This window comes from Octodon degus, unplaced genomic scaffold (genome assembly GCF_000260255.1).
Source record: "Octodon degus isolate 3935 unplaced genomic scaffold, OctDeg1.0 scaffold00105, whole genome shotgun sequence".
In the NCBI taxonomy this organism is placed as follows: domain Eukaryota; kingdom Metazoa; phylum Chordata; class Mammalia; order Rodentia; family Octodontidae; genus Octodon; species Octodon degus.
Window position 1 is genome coordinate 386,012 of NW_004524681.1, and position 26,340 is coordinate 412,351.

The window sequence follows — 26,340 nt, forward strand, 5'->3', positions numbered from 1 at the left end:
CCTGCGTCCTGATGTGCATGTTGGGAGTGAGCAGAGCACGGCCACGTGAGTCCTGACAGTGGGGGGCTTTGCAGATAGTGGCCTCTGTGTGGGGACTTCCAACCACTAACGTCATCCTCTGAGGCCACGTCCCATGAGTGGTCTCGTTATGTTTCACAGCCATAAACAGTGACAAACAAGAAAGAAGATGGCATCTTCTCATGGGTTCTGCAACTGAATTCAGGGTAAATTGTATCTTGGAAGTGGTATTTACTTAATGAATTCTTAAGGTATTTAAGATAATTTGCAGTAAATGAAATACTTGTTTCTTATACCTGTTGTCTTGTAAATACCTTGTAAATAATGTAGAAGTCTATATATTCCTAGAAATAGTAAATTAAATGTTACTTAAAAATGGGAGGGCTGGCCAAATAGCTCAGCGGATTAAAGTGCCTGCAAGCAGGGGCCAGGGGTTTGATCCTGGGGCCTGCCGTGCCAACCCCACCCTCCGGGCATGCTGAGATGCATTTGAGACTGGGCGTGGTGGTGCACACCTGTAGTCCCAGCTCTTGGGAGGCGGTAAACAGGTGGATCACTACAAGCCCCATCTCGTAGTGAGACCCTAAACACTCTGTAGACCCTTCCCTAAAATACAAAAAATAAACAAATAAATAATAATAATAAAAATGTGTAGCCAGGCTTCTGTAGTCCCAACTGCTTGGGAAGATGAGACAGGAAGATCACTTGAGTCTAGATGTTCAAGATCAGTCTGAGAAACATAGCGTGATCTTGGTGGTGGTTGTAACAGTAATGATAATGTGGTTTCTCTGACATATTTTTCAGCCTTTTGCATTCTTGGCAATACATGTATGTGTAGATATGAATGCTTGTTATTCAGAGAAGAGAACCAGCCTTCTAAAATCTGTTTAAGAAGATAGAGTGAGGCAGAAGAAGGTAACATGGCGGCCTCCCGCTGAAGCTTAACATAAGGTGCTTATAATCATTACCACATCATACTTCAACTATGATTCTAGCTTAAAGGAAAGCTACCTGTATTCTTTTTAAACTCTTAACCCTGAATCTTTAAAGGATTAAGGTGAGTAACATATTTTATATGCCACACTAAAAGAAAAACTTTGAAATAGTTATTATCTCCATATTTTCAATAAGGAGTAAGGCTTGCCGAGTTGAAATGACTTAAGATTATCAATCTAGTACATGTCATATCTGGACCAGAATTGAGCACTGTATGTATCTAAGCAAAAAATAAAGCTACTTAGGAAACATTATTTGGTAAAAATAGCATCAGAAAGGGAAAAATAAATTCCATTTAGGATGACCAAATCTAATGAGTAACTCACACTCTGAAAAATTTAGGGTCCAGTCGAATCCATTTTATTTATTTATTTTTTAAAAATTTATTTATTTATTTGTGTGTGTGTATGTGGTCAGCTCAGCCCACCAGGGGGCGGGGCTGGCTGGCATGTGGTGCTGGGGGATTGAACTGTGGTCCCTGTGCTTTGCCAAGCTTGTTCCAAGTAGGTGCTTTAGACCACTGAGCCATCTCACCAGCCCTTGAATCCATTTTAATAGCCATTGCTGAATGAAAGCTAGGTGGATTGTTACCTAGCATGTTACTAGAGATCCTATTTCCTTTTCAAATACTTTTCTCCTGACTATGACTTGAGACTTAAAATTATTTTTTGACATTATTATTATTATTTTTTACTGATTACTCTTACTGGTCAGATAACACCTACTGTATTTCTGCCTTCTACCTACTATATGTTCATTTCATCTGCATGTTCTTTTTCACTACCTACAAAGAACCTACATCAGTATAAATTACCTATTTTTTTTCAAATATTTTCAGGGGGGTTTATTGTGGAAAATTTCAAACACACAGAAAAGTAAAAAGAATAGTAAAGCTTCATATGTACTTCACTCTGTTTATCTGTACTTTGTCAATCATTTCTTCCATCTTCCCTCTTTTACTGGAGTTTTAAAAATCCAAGACACATTTATTTTATAAGCTCTGGAATGCATCTGTGATGGATAGAGTCCTTTTAAAAATATAAAACCATTATGCAATTATTACACTTGACAAAATTAATAATTTGTTATCTGGGCCTTTGCATTAGTATTCAACCAGCTCAAGGAGAGTAGATAGCTTGTGACTTGAGTCTAGGTCTTCTTTGACCTTACGGACCCTGTCACCTATTTGCTATAAATTTTGTTTCTTTAATCAGCTTTTGATGTGAGTCCGTTCTTGGAAAGCACCACCTGCACACACTTTGCTTATCTGAACCCTGAGCACCACGCTGCATTTCAGGCCCAGATACCAGATACACCTGCTTTTCCTCATTCCTGAGAAGGCAGAATGAACTTGAGAATGAAGCCTGAAGTGAAGAAACTATTAGTTGCTTTTATAGCATCTCTAAATCTTAATTTCATGTTCATAAACATGAAATCAATGAACGTTTGCAGAGTTGTTTTGAGTAGACATTTGGCAGATTTAATAAATAAAAAGTAGCTGTTTTGATCTGCCTTATTTTGTCTTGAGAGTATGTCTTAGTTATTTTTCTCTCATTGCTGAGACAAAATACCCAACACCCAAAATTAAGGAGGAAAAGGTTTATTTAGCCCACAGTTTGTGGAGGGTTCAGTTCATGTTCAGCTGGCTCCAAGGCAGGGTGGCATGGTATGAGGCAACAGTTCAAGGGGGCAGAAGACAACAAAAGCAACAAGAGTAAAATGGGGCTAAGTGAGCCTCTTTCATGCCCTCCTTTTTCAGGAGCTCAGGATGTTTACAAAGTGAAGACTCTGGCCCCTGCTGAATTAAACTTCTAACATAGTGTATCCACCATTACCTCCATCCCTTGTCATCTTGGCGACTGAACACATTTCTTTAAGCCAGTTTCTAAACAAAGATGTGCTTATGCATATCATTTCACAACTTGAACATTATAACACAGGGTTACCAATCCTTAAGAAACAGCATTAAGTCTATTGACATTATGTTACATTAGAGCCACAACATCCTGTCCCTGACACCCCAAAGACTCATGCACATCCCTTTTATGGACTCTCAAGATTTTAGTCCATCTCTAAGATTTCCAAAGTTGTAACAGTTTTAGCATTGCTGAAAAGTCCGAGTCCCAAGTCTCCTCTGAGATGTAAGAAAAACTCTTAGCTACAAGCCCCTGTACAAATGAAAACAAAGCTAAACACTTCTAACACTCAGTGGCACAAGATAAACCATTTCATGCCTAAAGTTATGAACGGACTACAAAGGAATGGGACCAAAGCAATCCAGAATCCAGCAGGCAAACAGACCCTGTAATTTTATGTCCAGCATCTGAAGTAGTCTGACAGGTTGTGAGCTGCAAAGGGCTTGAGTGATCCCTGTGGCACTTCTGGTGTTTGTAGCTCCCATAGTTTCTCTCAGGGGCTGGCTTTATTCCCTCCTTGAAGGTTTTGTTAGATGACCCACATTCCTGGATTTTCCAAATTTCTGGGTCTCCACTGCACCTTTTTCACATACCACCCTCACAAGGGCACATTGCCTGGCCTCCCAAGCCTTCTGAAATCTAGGTGGAAGCCTTCTTAAACCCACAACTCTTGCATTCTGCATGCACCTAGAACCAGCACCATGTGGATGATGCTAAGGTCTACAGCAAGTCAGAGCAGTAGCCAGGCTTTCCTCTTTCTTGGCTGTTGGGGGTCAAGTGCCTGGATTGCTGGACATTCTGAATCTAATTTTGTTTTATGCTGCTGCCATTCTGGAATATAGTGTGGCTACCGCTAGTCTGGAACATGGTGCTCTTTCTGCAGCTTTTTCCTCAAAGCAAAGTCTTTAACTTTGCTGTTTTGAGGCTGCAAAGGCTAGAGACTTTTTGCTACTTGTGGTTCCCTCAGGCCATCATTTCTATATTCTTGTTCCTTCTGAACAATTGTGATCTCCTCAGCTCTATCTTTGCAGTCCATAGCTTTACTAGACCCTTCTTTCTGGCCCAACTCACTACATCTTGCTCTTGATTCTCAACATAGATCTGTAAAAGTCCCCAACAATAGCCATACCACAGATTCAATGCTAACATTTAATTACCTTGAAATTCTTCTGGCAGATTAATTAGTTCACCACCCTTAATCCTAATCTCAGGCAAAGTCTCTCAACACAAGCAAAATGCAGACAAACTTTTTGTCAAGCTGTGACACACATCATCTAGAGTCCAACACCTAATGCAGTCCTTCCCAGCAGAAACCTCCTAAGCCTGGTCTTTACTAGCAGAGTTTATATCAACCTTCTGGTTTTCTGAACTCTGATCAGAATCTCCCCTGTACAACAGTCTAAGGTATTCTTAAGCTACTTTTTCAGCTGGCATCTCCAGACTTGTACAGCTTCTTCCCACAAGCCATTCCCAAAAGCTCTTGAACCATGTGGTCAGGTATAGTCACAGCAGCAGCCCCACCCCTGGTATCAAATTCTGTCTTGGTTACTTTTCTCTTGTTGCTGAGACAAAATACACCCAAAATTAAGGAAAGAAAGTTTTTTTAGCTCACAGTTTATGAAGGTTTCAATCTATAATCAGCTGGCTCTAAGGCAGGGTGGCATGGCCCAGGAGCAGCAGTTCAAGGAGGCAGAAGACAGCAGAAGCAACAAGGATAAAAGGGAGACAAGCAAGCCTCTTTTCTTCTCTTGTGTTGCATGCAGGCAATCTGCCTACACCACCTCTGTGCCCTCCTCTTCCACAAGCTCAGGGTGTTTACAAAGTGAGGACCCTGGTGAGTCACTTAGTCACTTAGTTGAGCTAATTTTCTCAGTTCTTAAGTTGACACAATGTATCAACCATTACAGATTGCCTGAGGGCACATGGGGAACTGGGAAGTGCTATGATATGTAGCATAATAATAATTGATTTATATAAGCATAAGCAGAATCATGCAGTTAAGAAACCATATTGATAATAAGTACATAGAACAGACAATTTAAAAGTAGTGCAGTCAGACAGCCTACAGACTTGGGAAGGCCCTTCATGAGCACCGAAGCAAAGATCAAGGTATACTTCTGAAGGAATACAGGTTTCATAAAGCCCTATTAAAAATTAAATCACAGGGCTGGGCATATAGTTTAGTGGCACAGTGTCTGCCTGGCAAGGGCAAGTTCCCAAGTTCAAGTCCTGGTACCAAATTTTTTATTTATACTTACAAATTTTGATTGTGTATATATTCTCAGGGGCAAAACTATGTCAAGAATAGCTGCACAAAAGGATGATAGAAATGAATAATTATTTAAGAAGTATATAAACCAGGAATTGTACTCACTCCTACGATGTCAACTGCTTAGAAGACTGAGGCAGGAAAATCATAAATTTGAGGCCAGTCTGGGCAACTTAGTAGGACCTTCTTTCACCTTTGGGTTCAAGTGCCAATACCAGGGAAAAAAAAAAAAAAAAAGAATTCTATAGTAAACTAGCAATCAGAAAGTCCTCTCTGTATATCACCAGTCCCATACAAATATTCAGGAACTGGCAGTTCTAGAGAAGATAACTTCTTAGTTATTACCCACTGGAAACACCTGTAGGTAATGCTGTATCTTACTCATCATGGTGTTGGTAGACTTGACTTCTAGCCAGGAAGTGGTCAGATTCCTTCCCTGCAGCTTATGAACTGAATTCTGGTTCTCTTAGTAGAGTCCAGTTTTCCCTAATAATATTGTTCTCATTTAAATGAACTTATATTAGAAGACATTAACATTAATATCAATTTTATAAAAGCCACAGGTATAACTTGATTTTTATTTTATTCTTGATCTTTTGTAATCAAATCATCCTCCAGCTATTATTTTTTTCATGATTTTAACATTACATTTACAAAAGCAAACATGATCTAGAGTACCCATTTATCCTTATACTAAAATATTTAGTTGGCAGCTATTAACAGTGTAAAAGCAAAGTAGCACTTGCTGCCTGGCAAGCGCAGTGTCCTGAGTTCAATCCCTGGTACCAAAGAAAAAGCAAAGTAATTCAGCTATTAATATTTTACATTAAATGGTTACGCTTTGTGGGTAAACACAAAAGCGCTGTTGGGTCTGTTTCACCGTAATCACGTGAGGCTCAGTTTGCCCATCTGGTGCGGTGTTTAAGCCTTCTCATCGAGGTCCTTCCCTTTACTGAAAGCAATTATGTACTTGGGCTGTGGGATTTTTTCTTTCTCTTTCTAGAGTTAATTTTGATAGTACCCTATTCTGTCCTTTGTAAATCTTATCAGAGCCTTGTAAAACCACTGAACTGTTGCACTGATACTATGTTTTGGAAGCAGTCGGTCCAATCTGTTTATTTACCAAGTTTAACCTAGTTTTCCTAAGGCCAGAGTGCAGACAAAACAGCAGTGATAATGCAGATTTAACTCTGTCCTGCACAGAAGAGATTTCCCACAACTGGAAAGTGTTCCCAGTGTTTCAGGGGTCCTGAGGCTGCTCCTACAGACTCTTGAGCAAATCTCTTTCCCAGGAGCCATGCAGCTACCTGGGTGGCAGATGTGCTGCCTCCCAGCCTCACTCTTGGGTCCTGCTGTGTCCTCTGGGGTCCCTTCCTTACCTAGGCCAAAGTCTTTACCCGGAAACATCCTTTTAAGGATGGTCTTAGCCTTTCCTTAGGTATAAGGAGAGCTTCATTCTTTAAAAAACCAGTGGTGATTGTGATTACAGCCTTGGGCTATACCTGGATCCCGGAAGGAATGAGAACTAAACTAGAAAGTAGTGTTTCACTAAAGAAAATCACCTGGAACACCACCCTCCAGCAGCCACATGTGGTTGTTGGGGTTTAAATTAAGTGCAGTTTAACATCCAGAACCTCCTTCACATTTTGAATGCTCATGGCTGTCTTGTTGCACAGCACAGATGGAAGACATTTTCATGGTCCCAAGAAGTCCTGTTGAACTGGGTTCCCTGGGAGTGCTGGCGTGGGCAGCCCTGCGGTTGAATCCAGGTTTTCATCCTGAGCTGGTAGGCTCTCTCAGCCCGCTCTTGTTTTGAGTCAGGGTCTCAGTAAGTCACCAAATCACCCAGGGTAGAATCGGGAGTGCACCTCCTGTCCCACTTGGGCTGGCCACTGGGCCAGGTTCTGAGCTGGGAGGCGTCCCTGCTCGCCCACACAACAGTGCGCCACTGTGGCAAAGTGCCTGCAGCTGCCCAGGGCAAGGCTGGGGCTGAGGGAGGGGGCCGCATCCGAGGCTTATTCTCCCCACTGCCCCTGCTGGTACCTGCCTTGCTGTTGAAGCAAGAAAAATGCTGTTTTTAAAGGGATCCATTGAGTTCTTATCTTTTTAAATAGCAGTAACCCATACATTTTTCTCCATTTCCTTTGATGGAGTATGCAATAAAAATTATATGTTTTCAGCCCTAGGAAAAATCAAGAAAACTATGGATCAGCCGAATTTACATTTAATCCAGTAATTAAATGATAATAATCAACTTCTAACTTATGGAATTTTTTTTAGACTGAGAAAAGGTTATTTACTTCAAAAAGTAAAAATTGCAAGAGAGACGCTTTTGGTCTTCTGCCTTACATTGTACTCTGCTTGTAGCACAGCTTATTGGGGTAAGGGCGACTAGGAGAGGAACTACTTGGTGAGTTCTTTCTTTTCTTTTCTTTCTTTCTTCTTTTTTTTTTTTTTTTTTTTTGTGGAGCCAGGGATTGAACTCAAGTCCTTGAGCTTTCCAGGCAAGCACTTATTCAACTGAGCTATCTCCCCAGCCCCTTGGGTGAGTTCTTATTTGCTAATTACTCTGTTCATCTCTCAGCTAGATCTTAGCCCATACATACAGTTTTATTCATGATTCCCATGTTGTGTTTTCTGTACTAAAAGTAAGTCTTTGAATGTTTTCATTGGTTACTAGGCATCATTTGTGCTTGTTGCTGTTTGTTTATGATTAGAGAAAATACTACCAACAGAATTTGCTCTTTACATGTCTTTTGTTATAAAACACAAAAGAATAGAAAATGGCAACTCAACTTTTGCTATGACAGTGAAGACAACATACTTTAAATGGCTTGAAATTATTAAGGAAGGGACCAGAGCGTGGGAACGATTGCAGCTTGAAGGCTGCTTACTTGTGGTTCCAAACAGTTTGAGAAGGGTCAGCTCAGAAACGTGTGCAGACTGAGAAGTTGCCAAGGCCTGGATGATGGGCAGCGTTCTGTCGTTCACTAACACTAGCTGCACTCATGGCGTAGAAGAGCTATTGAGCAAGAAGTTCGGTAATGTATAAATTCCACTGTGGTATTTTACTTAAATGGTATGGTAGACATTATTCCTAGAATCAGGCACAATGACCCCAACACTAATGATGGGCTAAATGATGGCTTCTGCTAAGTGCAGTGTGTCGCCAAGCCTGGCACCATATGGGAAAGTGTAATTGCTTTTAACTTGTTAATTAAACACTGTTTAAATGCTCTTATATAGCAGGGAAACTGTGAGTAGGATAGTTCTATCTGATGCTAACTTGACTAGATCTGTGGACTTTGCCTTTCGTGGAGACATTTTTTAATAGGAATTAATACCTTGAGGAGACCAGGGTTGTGATTTTATGGGACTCCATTAAGTTATGCTATTTCAGTTTTTCTTAAAACTAATTTATCTCTAGGTATTAAATATCTACAGAGGCAAAGCACATTGAGATATGACAAAAATATTATTTCTTAGTCCCCCTTGTACTGTATCTATAGGATCTTGTGCTTTTCCTTGACAGTTTCAGATGCCTTTCACTGTACGTGCATGAGTGTCAACCGTGAGGTACATCCTTAGTTCTTTTTTGTTTTATTTTTAGACAGTATCTTACCAGTCACTAAGGTACCCACGCTAGATGTGAACTTGGGATCCTCCTGCCTCAGCCTCCCAAGGTGCTGGGATTACTACATGGACCCATATTTTACCAGTATTTTTAAATAAAGAGTGTTCCTCACTGATCTTTACAATATACTTCATGCGACAATTATCCCATTGACAAATGAGTCTGTGTAGTTCCATATACTATATTTCTTGTAGTATTACAATGTATACTAGTAAATCAAAGTTCTTAAAGTCTTACAGGAAATACATTTTACTTGGTTTAGCCAATGATATTCCAATTACATGACAGCCTTTGAGTTCTTGAAATCCAACAGATATTTTATTACTCATAGTGCACTTGGGAAGTGATGTTTGTGTGTAACAACGCTTCAGCTTAGCATGTTTTTCTCTTTAAAAGATTGCCATAACTTGAGTATAACTGTATATTTTTCTTTCTACAATGTAAACTAGGAAGAAATACAACCAGCTACTTGACTTCTTGCTTATTTCAGAGAGTTCTGCTCTGTGTTATCTTTAACTGTCTTGATTTTCATTCTCTGTCATCTTACACATTTATAACTTTATACATGCAGGCCGCCTGTCATCTTACAACTACCAACTCTGTTAGGAAGTAGGTACAGTGAAATGGGAGCATTTAGATGAGCTGCTTATCAGCTATTATCAATCACTGTTTACTTCTGGTTTTCTTCATGAGTTGAATAGGGATGAGGTCCACAAGGTGATTAGTAGAAGCACAGCATTAGCATCACCTAAGATGCGGATTCTTGGTTCTAGCCAGGAAATTCTGAGTCAGAAATGCTGGGTGTGAGACCCAGTGATCTGTCTTTTACAGGCCTTCAATAACCCAAATGTGGTGGTACACATCCATAATCCCAGCACCCTGGGAGGCTGAGGCAGGAGTATCACAAGTTTGAGCTCAGTCTTTACAATTTACCAAATCCTGTCTCAGAATTTGAAAATAGAGCTAGGGATGGAGCCCAGTGTGAAGACCTTAGTCTTTCTCTGTCACTCTGCCTCTGTCTATCTCTGTCTCTGTCTCTCTAACAAACACATACACATACACACACACAGCCTTCCAGGTAGTTCTGATGCAAGAAGTTTGGAGTAATGAGTGACAGAAGTGGAAGCCCAGGCTAGGCTGGGGGCAGGAGACTCTAGCCTGCTCTCTTCAGCAGCCGCACTTCCTTTTATGAATTTGAAATCCACCTTCTTGCATTCTATTTTATTTACAATTGAATGTGTGAGACTTTATCTGCATAGCACCTTGGTTTCTTAGTGCTGATCTCACTCTGTCTTCAACAGTGGCTGCCACCTGCCAGTTCAGTTACTCACTTAAACTCTAGAGAGGATGCACAGGTCATGTCAGCTTCCGTTCCTCAAAAGTTGACCTCTCTGGCCAGGTGTGGTGGCGTACACCTCTGACCCCATAACTCAGGAGGCTGAAGCCAGAAGATCGCTGCAGGTCTCAGGCCAGTCTGGGCTACATAGTGAAATTCTGTCAGAAAAAAAAAAAAAAAGAAAAAAGTTGACTTTTACTTTCTCCAGTAGTTGGCAGGCCCTCCTAAAGGAGAGGAAAAAAACCCCAAAACCATAATTGATTGGTACTAAGGAATTGAAATCCCTGATTTTTCAATCCATAGTGAGTGTTTTACTCTCCAAAAGAAAGAGCCTTGTCCCTTCTATCACTTCCTAGCTCTGTTTCCAAGTTGCTGTACAACTTTATGTGTGCTGGGATTTGAACAGTGGGATGAGCCACTTCCCCTTAGGAGAGTGGAGTAACATAAATGAAAATTATTCTTCTCATCTTTCATGGTCACTTAGGTATGTAAAATACGGATTCCTTCTAAAGTATCTGGACATGCTAAATTTTCTCTTTGAAAATAAAAGATCCTATTCATATTTAGCACAACTTCTGACTCCTGTGGCTCCTTGTCTGCTTCCAATTCCTTATTTTCTGTAGCATACTTAAAACAATTTGTACTTTTAAATCTTCACAACAAATTACAAAAGAAACTTTAAAATGCACAAAGATGAGTCTGTCTAGGTGAGTCCTCTCTTTTCATAAGTCTGTCATGATTATAGGGTGCTCCAAAAAAAGATGAAATCCAGTGGAAGATGACTCTAACCAACTGATGGGAGATGCCACTTCCCTGGTTTCCACCCTCGCCCGAAGATGAAGTAGAAAGCTCTTTAAAGAAGTGATACCTGTTCCATAATATGCCAAAGATGTTTGATATTTAGACAGACAGGGTAAACTGAACTGCATATATTGCAGGTTAATAACAAGCTTCTCTTTTGGAGGGTTAGCAATGTAAGTTAGCAGTACAAAATTGGAAAAAAGGAAGGGCTGCAAGGTCAGCCAACATTTTGGCCCTAGCCTTTCAAGGTCAGTGAAGACTCGGGACATAGGAGAACCTGTAACATCATATAACTCAGTTGTGCTCCAAATTTTCCATCTCAATGATCTTCCATCGAGAAGATCATTGAGCCACAGAGGAATGTGATCGATGATGTATAGTGTGCCTGGAGAGAATCACATGGAGAGAAAAAGCATTCTCTCAGGCTTTCACAGAAAGCAAACTGGTCAAGCAATGGCCATGACTCATCCTCATGGCTGACACTGATAAAGGATCTACAAAGTGTGGTACAGGGCTACAGGATAAATCCTGAGGGTACTTGACTGACCTTATCAGATACAAAAGTTACATTTCTTGCTATATAGGTCTTGCTTTATCTTGGTCTTAATCATCCAGCAGAAAAGTATAAAAACGAGGTATATAAAGTAAAGCCATATTAATACGATGAGCTGTAAAAGGCTCAAGTCAGTAACTTCTGAGGATGACCCACTAATATTATAGCCTGCTAGACAGTGTTGGATTGTTTAGCTGAATTAAAACACCTTAGTATTTAGATGCCAATAGAATATTCACCTCTGACAGGACTAAACAAAAAAAGAGATACAAAGGAAAGATCATTTTGTATTTATATATGCAAAATAGTTAAGATAGATATGCAGCTACTTTCGCTTAATTCACTGAGAGGAAAGAGGTGCACTAATAGTGTTTAGACAGGATATCCTGTCTGCTTCTTGTACTATAGATAACCAATAAGAAGATAACAGTGTACAATGTGTTGATTATCAAAACTGTCCTATTATTCATCTTTGAAACTGTCTCATTCATATTTGTTTCTCAATAAAATAAAAAAAAAATAAAATGCCCGGGGCCGGCGAGATCGCTCAGTGGAATAAGTGCTTCCCTGGCAAGTGCAAGGTTCTGAGTTCAATCCCCAGTTCCGGAAAAAAAAATAAAATGCCCCATAAATAAATAAGTGAGGGTTGAGCTGGGAAAGTGGTCTAAGTGCCTGCCTGGTAAGCAAAAGGACTGGAGTTCAGTCCCTGGTACTACGTGCTGTGCCAGCCCAGGAATTGGGCGTGGTGGTACATGCCTGTAATCCCAGCGCTGGGGAAGCTGAGACAGGTGAATCACTGTGAGGCTGAACTCCTGTAATAAATAAATTGTTAGAAAATCTTAAAAAAAATAAAATAAGGGTCCATGGAGATGCATGCCTGTCTTACCAGCTACTCTGGAGACTGAGGTAGGAGAATCACTAGTTAAATTCTACCTTAAACAAAGAGATTCTTAAGTAATTTCACTTTGTGTCTTAGCTTCCAAGTTTTTTTTTTTTTTTTTTTTTTTTTGTCCGGAACCGGGGATTGAACTCAGGTCTTTGTGCTTGCCAGGGAAGCGCTTATTCCACTGAGCCATCTCCCTGGCCCTAGCTTCCAAGTTTTTAACTATACTCTAGTTTTTTATGATCCCTGAAGTATATCTTGGTTTAATTTTTTTTTTTTTTTTTTTTTTTTTTTTTTTTTTTTTTTTTCGGTACCAGGGATCAAACTCATGACCTTGCACTTGCCAGGCAGGTGCTCATGCCACTGAGCTATATCCCCAGCCCTTGGTTAATTTAATATGATTAACAATGGCTCGGGGCTGGTGAGATGGCTCAGTGGTCTAAAGCACCTACTTAGAACAAGCTTAGCACAGGCACCGCGGTTCAATCCCCCAGCACCACATGCCAGCCAGCCCTGCCCCCTGGTGGGCTGAGCTGGTCACACACACACAAACACACACACACAAATAAAAATTAAAAAACAAAAAACTATGGCTTAATCATATTTATGTCTATCCATTTATTCAATTTCTTTTTTACTACCTTTCCCAGATTTCTTTTAGAATTAGGTAATCTGTACAAAGAAATCTTAACATTTGCACATGGCATATGTGAGTGCAGCCTGTGAAGACAGTAATTGTTAACGTAAGTGCAAACCTCTTGATCTTCCATTTCAATTCTCGCTCCTTCCTTTTCTTTGTTTCCCTCTGTGGTACTGGGAATCAAGCCCACGGCCTTATGCATACCAGGCAAGAGTTCCAGCACAGAGTCACATCTCTAGCCCTGATCTTGATCTTACCTTTGAAAAGTATTTTGAAGGCCTGGGGAGATAGCTCAGTAGAGTAAGCACTTGCCTGGCAAGCACAGGAGCACAGGGTCCTGAGTTCAGTCCCCAGTGCTGCAGAAAGGAAGGAAGGAAGGAAGGAAGGAAGGAAGGAAGGAAGGAAGGAAGGAAGGAAGGAAGGGAGGAAGGGTGCCTTACACTTGAGTTTTTCTTTTTCTTTTATAGTGCTGGGAATCCAACCCAGGGCGTTGCATGTGCGAGGCAAGTATTTCGCCACTGAGCTACTTTCCCAGTTTATCTTTGAAAAATAAAGATCGCATAAGCTTTTGGCTGTCTTGGAAAAGGGTTTCCTTTTGCAATATCTACTCAGCCATCTGTTTCTTTCAGGAAGTCCACTACCAGGTGACACAAAGTAAAATCATCTTGTGTATACACGAGGGGACAAGTGCCAGCTTACTATCTGACCTGCCATCCAGGATGCAGAAGACTAGAAACCCACTAAAGCGCCTGCTGAGGTGTGGTCTCTGCAGCAGCTTGCTGCATGCCCACCAGGGGGGCAAAGCATCACTGCGGGTGCTGATGTGGGACAGGATATCACAGTCGAGGGGAAAAAGCCTGGTGCACAACACGACAACTACACAAACTCTGAAGATCTCCCAGATCCGGTTTGGCAGCTATAGCCGCCCAGAAGGACGGAGGGTATTGGTAGAGGCAAGGGACCCACCCTTGTGCTTCTTAGATTGCATACCTTGTGTATATTATTTATACTTTAAAATTATTTTAATACTATTTTTGATTAGAAGGGTGTTTTCACCTAACTCTGAAAACTAAAAAACAAAACAAAAAACCCAATTAATGTTCAAGTATAAAATTTATTTTTATTGATTAAAAAAGCATGATTGGAAAGACACAAAAGTTTGGTATTAAAGTGAATACAGGGTATATTGTTGAGTTCTGGGTGTGAGGTCATTTTTCCTTTAATACTGCTGTAAGTAAATTTACCCTGAGAAATTACTCATAACTCAGATTTCATAGAGACTTTTGAGAGCAGTGTATTCCTTTAAGGTATAACACTAAACTTTTTTAAATTTTTTTTTTACATTGGCTTCTGAAGCAGAACATTCAGCTATTGTTATCAAAATTGTTAATAATCTGACTTCCTAAAATTAAAGTATTTATTGCTCTAATTGAACTTTTTACAAAAGATAAGTTAGTGCTTTTTCCTCTTATTCTATTCAGTATTTTAGGAAACAAATCCATGGGATAAGGTTTTTTTTTTTTGGAAACAAATTCATGTCATTAAAAATTTAGAGAAAATGTTATTTACTGACCAACCCATATCCAATATAGATGGTTCTGTTTAAAGTCAGCTGGCATTCTAAATTCTTCCTCACATTTTCAAGCATTCTTAAGTGACTTCTTACATTTATATTCTTATATTTGTGTAATTCTTAATTTTTATATTTTATCAAATGCAAAGTTGCTTTCTCAAGTGAGCTGTATGCAACTTAAATATAAGAAATAGCTCCTGAGAGGAAATGCTTCATCTTTAGGATTTGGAGCAGTTGGTTGGCTCGGGAAACGTTATGCACATCACAGACTGACTTGCCTTCACAGGAATGAACTTGAAACTGTCACTTTTCCTTTGTAAATGGAAAAAGCACCTCTAATTGTGCTATATTTATAGCAACTAGATATCCCAGACTTTTCTAGCCCAGTTCCCAGTTTCATATCCGCCCCCTGTGCCTGCTTGAAGGCTGGCCAAATAGCTCAGTGGATTAAAGCGCCTTCAAGCAGGCACAGGGGGCGGGGGTTTAATCCCAGGACATGCCATGCTGGCCCCGCCCTGAGGGCCCACTGAGACAGCAATTGAGACTGGGCTGGTAGCGGGCGGGGCCTGTAATCCCAGCACTTGGGATCAATTGCCATCTCAGTGTGCCCCAGGGGCAGGGTCGGCACAGCAGGCCTGGGGATCAAACCGCTGGCCCCTGTGCCTGCTTGCAGGCACTTTAAGCCTCTGAGCTATTTGGCCAGCCCCCTGCTTCATTTTGGGTTGAGCAAATGTTTGTAATATTCCATTTTTAGTTTTTCTCTTGGTTTTTTAGCTCCATGATTAATTAATGGTTACTTCATCTAAATCAGACCACTTCGTGTAAAATGTCTTACCAAAATATCACTTGTACCACCTATATCTTTTATGGTGTTTGTATTAATTACAACAAAGTGCATTCTAAACTACTGTGTGCGGGTGTGTTATTTCTGTAAATAACACTGTGTCCTTTGAGAGGTTGAAAATGGGTGTATTTTGTTTTGTTTTTTTGAGACAAAGTCTCCCTGTTTAGTGCAGGCTGGCCTTGAACTCACTTTTGTAATCCAGGTTTTGAATTTACTTTGATCCTCCTGACTCAGCCTCCCAAATACTAGGATTACAGACATGTGTCACCATGCCTGGCATGTTTTGTTTTTAAACACTTACATATTCACCATTTTGATGTTGTTACTCCTCCGGTGGTCTGACTTCCTGACTGGATCTTGCAGCGTCAGTCTGCCAGTTGGAGTTTCAGCTGCACTTCCCCGCCGGCCTCAAACTCCTTTCCATGTTGAGGGCATCTCTTGCTGGGTACAGACGAGAGGTGCTTTGTCTCTTTGGGCACCAGCCGCTTTGCTGTCTCCTGCTGCCCGTGTACTTGATGAGTTGCCAGCCTCTGCGTGACTTGCTCCCCGTGTGGAACACCTTGTTCCCGAGAATCTGCCTCACCTCCAGCCCTCACCGGCACTGTGCTTGCTTGTGTTTTCTTTATGTTTATGCTGCTTCAGCTCATTGAGCTTGTTGAGGAGCCAGTTTTCAGTTTTTCCATTTCACCCTCCTCCTCCCCCTACATATTTCTGTCTGATTTCTGCATGTCCACCCCCTTCCTGGGGGCCCAGTTAAACGTACGTGTGGCTATTTGCAAATTTCCCACAAATCCTCTTTATTTTCTGTTTCGGATAAATTCAATTAACCTATCTGTGAGTTCCTATGATTTTTCCCCAGATATCTTCAATCACATGTTATACTTATCCACTGACTTATTTCATGTGTTATTCTTTCCATTCTAAAACAGAGATTTAATTCATTTCTATGGCTTTTGTTTCATCACGGAGATGTCCCACTTATTCATTCATTAAAACTATTTTCTTTTTGTGCCATCGAACACTCTTATAGTAGCTGTTGTAGTTTTCCTGTCTACTTATTCCAAGATCTAGATAACCCTATGGTTGATTTCCATTAATTAATTTTTCTCTTGATTCTGGTTATACTCTTCTGGTTTTTTGTGGGCTTGCTTTCTGTTTATTGTGTGCTTGACAGTGTCTCATTCATAATGAAGACAGTGGGTTTTGTCATCTTTTCCTTGAGGAGCATTGAGTTGTGTTCTAGCCAGTGAACTGGGCCGGACAGCCAGTGCTGGCTCCGCTAGGTGACCTGGGCCTTCCCAGGGACGTGGTCCCTCCTAGGGTGTGGCCTCTCCTGGGTGTGCGCCAGGAGCTGTACCCAGTCCTCTCAGCCTTGCAGCTCTTGCCTCTCCTGTGTGGTTCAAGGGTAAACCAGGGGTTTTTGTTGGGTTTGGAGGGAAATTTGGGGCGGTGTCTTCCTTTCTGGGACTTTCTCTCTCACGTTCCAGGCACGCCATCAGCCCCACTTTGTTCTTCTGATTCCTGGAACCAGCAGCACTGTGATTCTTAACATGTCTCGGCTCGGTCCGTGTGGACTATGGAACAGGGGCCATGCTAGTGGCTGCCTTCCTCCAGTTTCTGCTTGGTTTTGGTCACTCTTTTGGCTCTGATGATGTCCTCTTTTACATTTTGTCTGAGTTCCTACTATTTGCACAAGGGTTCATTGAAAACGTGCTGCTCTGCCGTTGCCAGAATTGTACAACCCTACTTTTCATTTTCTGTCTTCCACTGACAGTGCGTAGCATTCAACAAAAAGCCTACATTTCTGTGAATGATAGTGGTGTGTCATCAAAATCTTTAAAGGAGTCGAGCATAGTGCTAATCTTATTTTTTCTTTTCCATAGACAAGAGATGATTTCCTAGGTCAAGTGGATGTTCCTCTTTATCCGTTACCGGTTAGTATAGTTGTCCATCATTTTTTTCTTGTTTTTTTAAAATTTAATAAATGCTTACATGTATGATTAATGTCAAGATTTGTAAAGTTTGTACTACTTTTTTTCAGCATATTTTCTGAAAATCCATTTCCTTTTTCCACATCAATGTCTGTAGCAGCTCCTTGCCTGCAGCCTGTAAGGTGCAGTGAGCCACAGAGCATGCTGGTCCTGTGAGAGCAGAGTGGTGCAGGATGGAGGCTGGAGGACAGCGCTCGGGTTTAGGAGAGTAGGCCAGGTGTTCAATAGACAAAGCAGAGAGTAAATAGTACACACTGAGCTTTGAAGAGAAGGTGGTGTCTTAAGTAGAAAAAGGAAGAATAAAACCCAATTTATTTTGAAATGCAAAAATTTTTTTTTTATTTTAAAGAGGAGAAACAGAAAACAACAAATCTATTATCATACTCTCTTTTTTTTTCCCCATAATTTTATTGAGAAGCAAATAGCAATGAGACAGTTTCAAACCAAATTGGTAGGACAGTTTCAGTAATTAACACATTGCATACATTCCTCCTAGTGGTTAATTGCTGTACAAGATGCGGACATGATATCCTATCTACAAACACCATTAGAACAAATCATTCTATTTATTAAGAGAATGTAACCATATATCTATCCTAATCACTTTGAATACACAGATACAAAATGGACATTCATCTGTAACCCCTTTTTTTGTTAAGTTCCATCATTTAAATATTATAGGTGTGCAAACTCAGCAATATTCTAAAAGAGTCCAGTAGTCCATGATAGTATTGGGTCTTCTGCTTGACTGGCAATGTCAGAAAAAGTTGACCTGAGTCCCGTACAGCTCAACATAACAGCATGGCTTTATTTCTTATATTTCATTTTTATACTTTTCTGCTGGATGGTTAAGACCAAGGTAAAGAAGGACCTATGCAACAAGAGTTGTAGCTTTTGGGTCTGATAAGGTCAGTGAAATCCCCTCAGGATTTATCCTGAGATCCTGTACCTTATACTCCCTTTAAATAAATTAAAAATAAAAATAAAAAGTTAAAAGGACAAGGAAAAAATTTAAGGTTTATTGAAAGGAAGAGTTAATGTTTAATTGATCAATGTTGCTTACCTATATCTGGTAATCTGAGCAACAGACTTGATGATAACAATAACAAATACATAAGAATTTATTTTTGGACATAGTCAAATTTCAACAGAAATCCAGTACTGCAAAAAAAAAATGAAAAGGGAAAGGAGAGAGGAGGAAAGAAAGAAGGAATAGGGGAAGGGAGGAGAGCTGGCAGTTTTCATAAGCCTGGGCCAGAGAGGAGACAATGGGAAAATGGGGAAGAACTGCGCAGGTGGAGCCAGTGGAGGTGAGAGAGGCTGGAAAGACCTCAGGGCAGGGGCGCGTGGTGACCAGCACAGGAGTGAAGGACAGTAGAAGCAGGCTGAAGGCACCTGCACTTGCAGAGAAGACTCCCTTCCTCAGTGGTCCCTGGGTACAGAGACCACGGGCCTCGTGCAGCCCACTCAGCCAGGCCCTCCTGCCCAAAGCGGCCCCCACCGTGCCCCTCATCCGCGCTGCCTCCGTCTCCCCTGCCTGTGGACCATGCCCTCCTCCGTCCCTGTGCCACCCACTGCCCCCAAGCAGTCTCTCCATCCCTCCAGCCTGCTGGCAGCCGCAGTGCTGCCCACTCAGCTCAGTTCACACTGCGGAGTGACCAGTGTAGCCACGTATTTGATAACTAAACTGACTGTCTTCTAACTACAGTTCCGCTGAGATTGTGGCTTGTGAATGTGCTTAAGAAGTGCACAGTTTTGTACACAGTTCAAGCTGTCTCTTGAAAACCCCTTATTTTATTCTAGACAGAGAACCCAAGACTGGAGAGACCATATACATTTAAGGATTTTGTTCTTCACCCGAGAAGGTCAGTAACTAAGGTCACAGCACCTTCAGTATGCGTATCTCCCACCAATCCTTACCATAGCCCGTTTGGAAGTTTAAACCCCTGTGAATAAGCTACTTCTGAAATACTATAATTTATAAGCTTTATTTTTAATGTATTTTATTTTGATTTTGATTTAAAAGTACCATTTGCACATTTTGAACATTGGGAAAGGTTGCTCCGGTGTCAGAGCAGACACTGGCACTTGCTGTGATTTGTGCTTTTCTTTTTTTTTTTTTTTTTTGGCAGAACCGGAGGTTGAACTTAGGCCCTTTTGCTTGCCAGGGAGCCATCTCCCCGGCCCCTGTGCTTTTCAATTAAGCTGTATACAATTTTGTCACATACCACATTAAAATTTCACAAACATCATTTAAAACAAAGATCCACCTTGGCATGCACAAAGCCAATTTCAGGAAAATCTAACTACATTTTGAATCTTTTAATTGTTAAAAGTATTTAGGAAAAATTATACAAGTGGAGGCTAGAATTTAAAACTCAAATAGCAAGCTTATCATTCCACTTTCCTAAACTGAATTACTTGATTTTGTCAAAATTTTAAAACTCCATTTAACCTTCTATACCACATAGGTTAAATCTAAATAAAATGTATGTTGATTTACTATCAGAGAGTTCAGAGTCAGCAGAGAAAGGACATCGGTGAAAACAATATTTTGTCTTGTTTTTTAAACTAAAAATGCCTTTGAAAAATGGAATGTAGCAAAACTTTTCATTTTAAATGATTTCTTTAAATTTTTTGCAGTACAAATATAAAAACAAATGAAAGACAGTGCTGTGACTTTATTAATGTTTGCTTTGTGTGAGAGGCATCACATATTTAGTTCAGTAGGAGTATAAGGGATAAATCTGTTGGCTTCATTAATTCTAAACTGAGGGCCAGGGAGATGGCTCAGTGAAATAAGCGCTTCCCTCGCAAGTGCAAGGGGCCTAAGTTCAATGCCCAGTTCTGGGAAGAAAAAAAAAAGGAAAGGTAATCCTAAACTGATTGTGACATCTGTGTACCGACACAGATAAGGCAGTGTTCATCCTGGTGTTGGAGTGCGCTAGGAGCCTGATTTTCAATTTATGAGGTGCTTTCTACCATCTTTCTTTTACAAATAACACTTGGCCTCTTCTGTGCCTGCATCGAAGTTGGTCTCAAGCGCTTTCTGCGCTTTGCTCAGGTGGTTGGGGCACACTGCTCTCATACCCTCTTGGGAGCACAGGAAGCACAGTGGAGATGTTTTCTGCAGAGTGTTCTCTGAGCCACAGCAGCAGGTCAGCTTGTGCCACCCTCACCTGAGGAAGCCGCAGCAGTGGCTCTGGAAATAGGGCTGAGGGTCTTCCTGGCCACTTGGGACAGGGAACACTAAATTTGCCAAGTTCATAAGAACTATACAGAGAACAACTAAATGGCCGGGTGAAGGTAAGATTAAAACACTGCTATCCAGAAGAGCAAAGGGTAGTTGGGTACATAACGGTCATTTATGAAAATCACCAAATAGAAACTGTTTAGAAAGCTAGGAACTGTTTCTAAAATAAACCTTAGAATGCCAGAATAAAATAGAAGCAATAAAAGAGATAGAACTAAATCTTAGAAGCTTATGAATGTCAGGGTTTTAAAAAAGATTAAAAACATGACCCTAGTAGGCAGCAGCCTTTAAACTCGGGTGACCCATTATGGAAAAGTAACACAGTGTGAAGACAGTGGGGCGATGCACAGACCATGGGGTCCTCCCTGTCACCCTGCACCCTCTAACACCAGGCTCCTGCGCACATCTCTGAGGGTGCACCCCCTGTCCCTGGTCTGTGTGGCCCCCAACATGTGTAAGATGAGGCTGAAGTCTGGGCTCTGCACACCCTCATCACTTGGACGGTCCCCCTCACCAGCTGCTGGATGGGGCTGCAGCCAGGCCACATTCAGCTCTGGCCACCCCTGAACCGACACAGCTCCCTGTCTTCCGGGTTCCCAGCTCTTCCTCTCCCTCCACGCCACAAATCAGAATCCTCCCCAGCCTTCCAGGCCCACACACCAGCTCCTCCCATTCCTTTGCTTGAACTTTCTCATCTTTTTTTTGGCTTTGTTTGATTTGGTTTGATTTTTTGAGACCCACAATTTAATTCAGACTGGCTTTGAATTCACCTGAGTAGCCTAGGCTGGCCTAGAATTTGTGGAGTTCCTCCTGCCTCGGCCTCCCAAGCGCCGGGATTCCAAGTGTGTGCCACTATGCCCAGCTCGGCTCCTATTTAGAGCAGCTACTCCCTACACGTGTTTCCTTTTCCTCTTCCATCTACTGCTCTCCCTGAGTGCCTTCTACACCAGAACCTTTCCTTCAGCCTCCTCTGGAAAATCCCTAGTAGTTAGGTGTTCAGTAAACGCTGAATAATACTTCCTGCCTGGGGTTAACATTTTGTGAATAATTATTTTCTTTTCTACAGTCACAAATCAAGAGTAAAAGGTTATCTGAGATTAAAAATGACTTATTTGCCTAAAACCAGTGGCTCAGAAGATGATAACGCGGAACAGGCTGAGGAACTAGAGGTGAGATTTTATAAATTTTGGTTAAACTAAAAAGAAAATACCTAATTTTGTTTTACTCTATTCCAAAGAAAAATAACTTCGTTCAATGAAATTAATGTGTCTACTGAGAAATACTTACTCAGACAATCACCCCCCAAGCTTCCACTAGCAGCTTCTTTTCCTCTTCAGGCTTCTCTACAGTGGTGGCCACCCTTCACGCTTTCTGAAGCTTAAGACGTAGAAAAAGCAACGTTTAAAAATGAAAGCATGTGTCATAATTAGATCCTTAAGGGCCAGAGATATAGCTCAGCAGCACACTCCTGCCTGGCAAGTGCAAGGTCCCAAGTTTGATTCTTGGTACCAATGATAATAATAATAATAATAATAATAATAATAAATCATTATGCATTTCTAGTGTTTCAGAGTTTTGTAAAACTATCTGTGTTCTCTCAAAGCAAGAATACAAGTTAGATTTGTAAGTTAAATATGTGGGCATTTTGAGGAGTCTCTACATAAGCACTTTTTAAAAAATTGTATTTATTTATTTATTTTTGTATTTTAAGGAAGGGTCTACAGGGTGTTCAAGGTCTCACTACTAGAGCAGAGTTGTAGTGATTCTCCTGTTTACAGCCTCCCAAGTGCTGGGATTACAGGCCCACACCACCACGCCCAGTCTCAATTGCCATCTCAGCATGCCCTGGGGGCAGGGCCGGCACAGCAGGCCAGGGATTGAACCCCAGGCCCCTGCACCTGCTTGCAGGCACTTTAATCTGCTGAGCTATTTGGCCAGCCCAACACAAGCACTTTTATGACTCATAATTTCTGTTATTTTTCCTGTCATGGGAAGCCTCAGAGCAGAGGAGGGAAAGAGAGGGGACATCTGTGTGAGCTAGTAAAAGTTATGTTTACTTGACACTTTTCAGGTGACAAGACAGAGGAAAGGCCTCAGCAAGTTATGGGGAGCATCCGGTGTAGAGGCATTTGTACCTTGTCAGGCAGAGGAGAGAGGATAGTACCATGAGGGAGGCCTCTGCAGGGTTCCAGGCTGGGCATGCTTGGGCTCCCTCCCATGGGAAGTTTCGTGATCTGAAAGGGGGCAGCTCCTGCTCCTCAAGGCCCCTTTCTGTACCCTGCCCCACAGCCTGGCCTCTGACTGGGCATCTGCTGTGGTCTCCACAGGAACAGGAGCTAAAAGTTCTCTCAGGGCTGGCTGCCACGGTATGGCAGTGGCACCAAGGGGAGGCCTGATAGTGGGGGCTGCATTTGCAGCAGGGCTTTCTGGAGATTTTTTGATGCATTAGTGAAATATTACTTTGTGGGGTGATGTATAATTGAAAGGGCAAAGTTTGTCTCTTGAAATCATAGCTTATGTGTAAAGCCTTTACTACAAGCAAAGATCATGTCTACTCTCAAGTCTGGCTTCACTTACTTGATTTTTTTGAGACAAGGACTTGATCCATCACCCAAGCTGGACTTAGCCTTCCAGAGCACTGGATGACAGGCACACACTACTGCACCAGACTTTATTATCTTTTTTCCCCAATTTTTTTTCATATAATATTATTTTTAAAGTTTTAAGGTATTTATTGGATAGAAGCTTGGTGTACAGGTTATCTTGCATGATAAAATTATTGGAAATGAAAAATGTCTGCAGTAAAGAAAATAAATATTTTAATAACTTTAAAAAATGAACAGCAAAAAAGAAAGAGCAGCATTTCATTGCTTAGTAACCTGCTCCAGGCTTTGCCCTCACACATGTGCCGCAGGTCCTGGGTCCCAGGCACACCCAGGCCGGTGGGCAGAGCCCTTTCCTCGGTGTTGCTGCTTCAGTGTTTGAATCCCCAGATGCAACTTATAATTTCAGGAGATGTGAATGGAGTTTATTTATTAAAGGCCCAAGGAATTCACACCCATGAGCTCATGCCTAGTTATGTTCTGGGTAGCTGACGACCAAAGAAGTCTCCCCTGCGTTTAGTTTGTAAGCACAGACATAAAATTCTACTGTTTGAAGAAAACAGTTTTACTTTTAAAAAGAGATTCACTCATAGGCAGTTTGTGTTCTTTAGTAAACTGTGGCTGTGACAGGTAGTTATGTAACATTCGATCTTGTACCCTAGGCAACTTAGGGTCCTTTTGTGTGCCCTGAGGTGTGGACAGTGGTGTCTCTGAAGCCACCTTTCAGCTCCTTAGCTGCTTTCACTTGTGAGAAAGGTTCACTGATTCTTGCAAACTTGTTTTATGAAGAATAGCAGATGATGCATTTCAATAGGAATTCTACCCAAACAACGAAAACCCACTTTCTGAATGGTATTTGAGTGTGCAACTGTACCTCCTCAAATTGTAAACAGGCTTTTTAAAAAGGACTTAATCAAATTTAGAATTTTTTCTTCTTAAATATACTTACATAGCAGAAAGCAAATCTTTAAGGAGGAATCTTAGCTTTTGTTTGTTTTTTGTTTTGCTTTGCTTTTGTAGGGATTGACCTAAGGTCTTCTCACCGAGTTACCTTCTCATTCCTTTGGTTTTGCCTTTTGAGACAAGGTCTCAGTAAGTGACTGAATTACCTGGGCTACGTTTTGTAGTCAAACTTACAGGTATTCATTTAGATGCCCTTTAGCTTCGAGGTCATATCCAGCAGCTTCCCAGTCTTGGAATATATGTTTTAAGTTTGACAATGTTTGTTCTAATACTTTTGGGGTTTATTCTCTAACCCTAAGTATGTCTTGGTCTAGCCTGGTGTGGTGGTACATGCCCCAAATCCCAGACTCTGGGAGGCAAACGCAGAAGGAACAAATAAAGAATAAAGGGCTAGAGCTGGAGCTCAATGCAAAGGTCCTGGACTCAATCTCTAGTGCAGCAAAAAATTAAATAAAAGAAACATTACTTTATCTGAGTGAAGTGTCGTAAGCAACATAGCAAGGCCCTGCCAAAGAGTATAATTATTTCTTCATCTGTAACTTCCCTGGTGTAACATGTGAGATAGGGGTCCAGTTAAAAACAAATTAATAGGTACCCATTTTCTAAGCAATTCATCTCCTTCCCACAGATTTGAAGCTTAGCATCTGCTGAATTCCTGTGTATTTGTCTCTCTGGGCTTTCCAATCCATTCTTTGGAACCATCTGTCCTCGCGTGCACCATAGCCACTCAGCTCATTCTTATGATTTTTTGTTTTGTTTTTGTGATGCTGGGAAATGACCCAGGACCTTTGGCTGAGGTTGCCAGCCCTGTTTTTTATTTTGAGATCAGGTTTCACTGAGTCACTAGTTGCCAAGGCTGAACTTGAACCTGTGGTCCTCCTGCCTCAGCCTCCCAAAGTGCTGAGATTGCAAGTGTGTGCCACCACATTCAGTTTTAACAATTGCATTTAATGATTTTTTTTCAGCTGGGTTTCTCTACTCATTACTCTTGTTTTTTTGTTTGTTTGTTTGTTTGTTTTAGAGTAAAACTCTTTATTACTCCTAGTTTGCATTTCTGTTTGAATTTGGTAATTGGCTTGTGCTTCCATTTAAAAATATCCATCATGTAATTTATCATAATCTTGGCAAATTTATAGGCCAACTTGTTTAGAATTGGCCTTTTGAGATTGGATCGATCTAGCCATGATAATATTGCATTTTCATTCATGTAGGTCTTGTAGGGGCATCTTAAATTTTTCTGTAATAATTTTTGATTTCCAACATTTGCCTAACTGTACAAGTATTTAATAAAATACTTTACCTGAGAGCTTCTCTATTGTAAGATGTTTCATATGAAATCGGGACATTAGTTATTACCCTTTCATTCCTTACTTTACCCCAGCTAAGGCTTGATATGTGTTTTGTTTCTTGCTAGACTCAGAGAAGCCAAACCCCCAGGGTACCTGTCTCTTGGTCGTTTCTGTCTTTGGCTGCTTTGTGACCTATGTGCCCTTGCCCGGAGGAGGAAAAGCAAAGGCGGATGAGGACCAGGGGCTTCCACCGCTGCAGATGCGTGTGGCAGCCGTCCGATGAGTCTCTCATCTTGTGGTCTGCCTGAGCTTTACTGGCTTCTCCTGGCTCGTGTGGGACTGTCTCCACCAGCAGCAGTGTCTTTCCGTGGGTAAGACGGTGCCATCTCGCATCGGCCCGTCCTGTGCACGGCTGGTTTAGCTTAGAGGACGACACCCCCCCCACCTCATTGAGCTTTTGGGTTCTCATTGCTGTCCCACTTTGTATCCTTTGCTTATTTAAAAGGATTATGGGAGGGGCAGAGAAGATGGCTCAGTAGAATAAGCTCTTCCCTGGCAAGCACAAGAGCCTGAGTTCAATCCCCGATCTCCACCCCCCACAAAGAAAAGAAGGAATGAAAGGATTATTGGAGCCGGCCCGATAGCTCTATGGACTAAAGCGCTGGGTTTAGGCAGAGCGTAGCAACAAGGGTTCAATCCTGAGCTGCTGTGCCGGCCCCGCCCACGGGGCACGCTGAGATGGCAGATTGAGACCCGGCGCAGTGGCACGTGCCTGTAA

General features: G+C 41.4%; 1 protein-coding gene across 5 annotated transcripts in view; it reads left to right on the forward strand.

The window, feature by feature from the left end:
- Positions 1-26,340, forward strand: part of Nedd4 (neural precursor cell expressed, developmentally down-regulated 4, E3 ubiquitin protein ligase) — a 122,505-nt gene that overhangs the window by 71,147 nt on the left and 25,018 nt on the right. For 4 of the 5 annotated variants that reach the window (XM_023724018.1, XM_023724019.1, XM_023724020.1 and 1 more), the window contains 3 exons: positions 17,347-17,397; positions 19,258-19,319; positions 21,774-21,876. In XM_023724018.1, the coding sequence (XP_023579786.1) occupies positions 17,347-17,397; positions 19,258-19,319; positions 21,774-21,876 (216 nt within the window). Of the gene's footprint in view, positions 1-14,147; positions 14,152-17,346; positions 17,398-19,257; positions 19,320-21,773; positions 21,877-26,340 lie in introns of those variants that run through there. The other variant, XM_023724021.1, reaches the window with a different exon arrangement.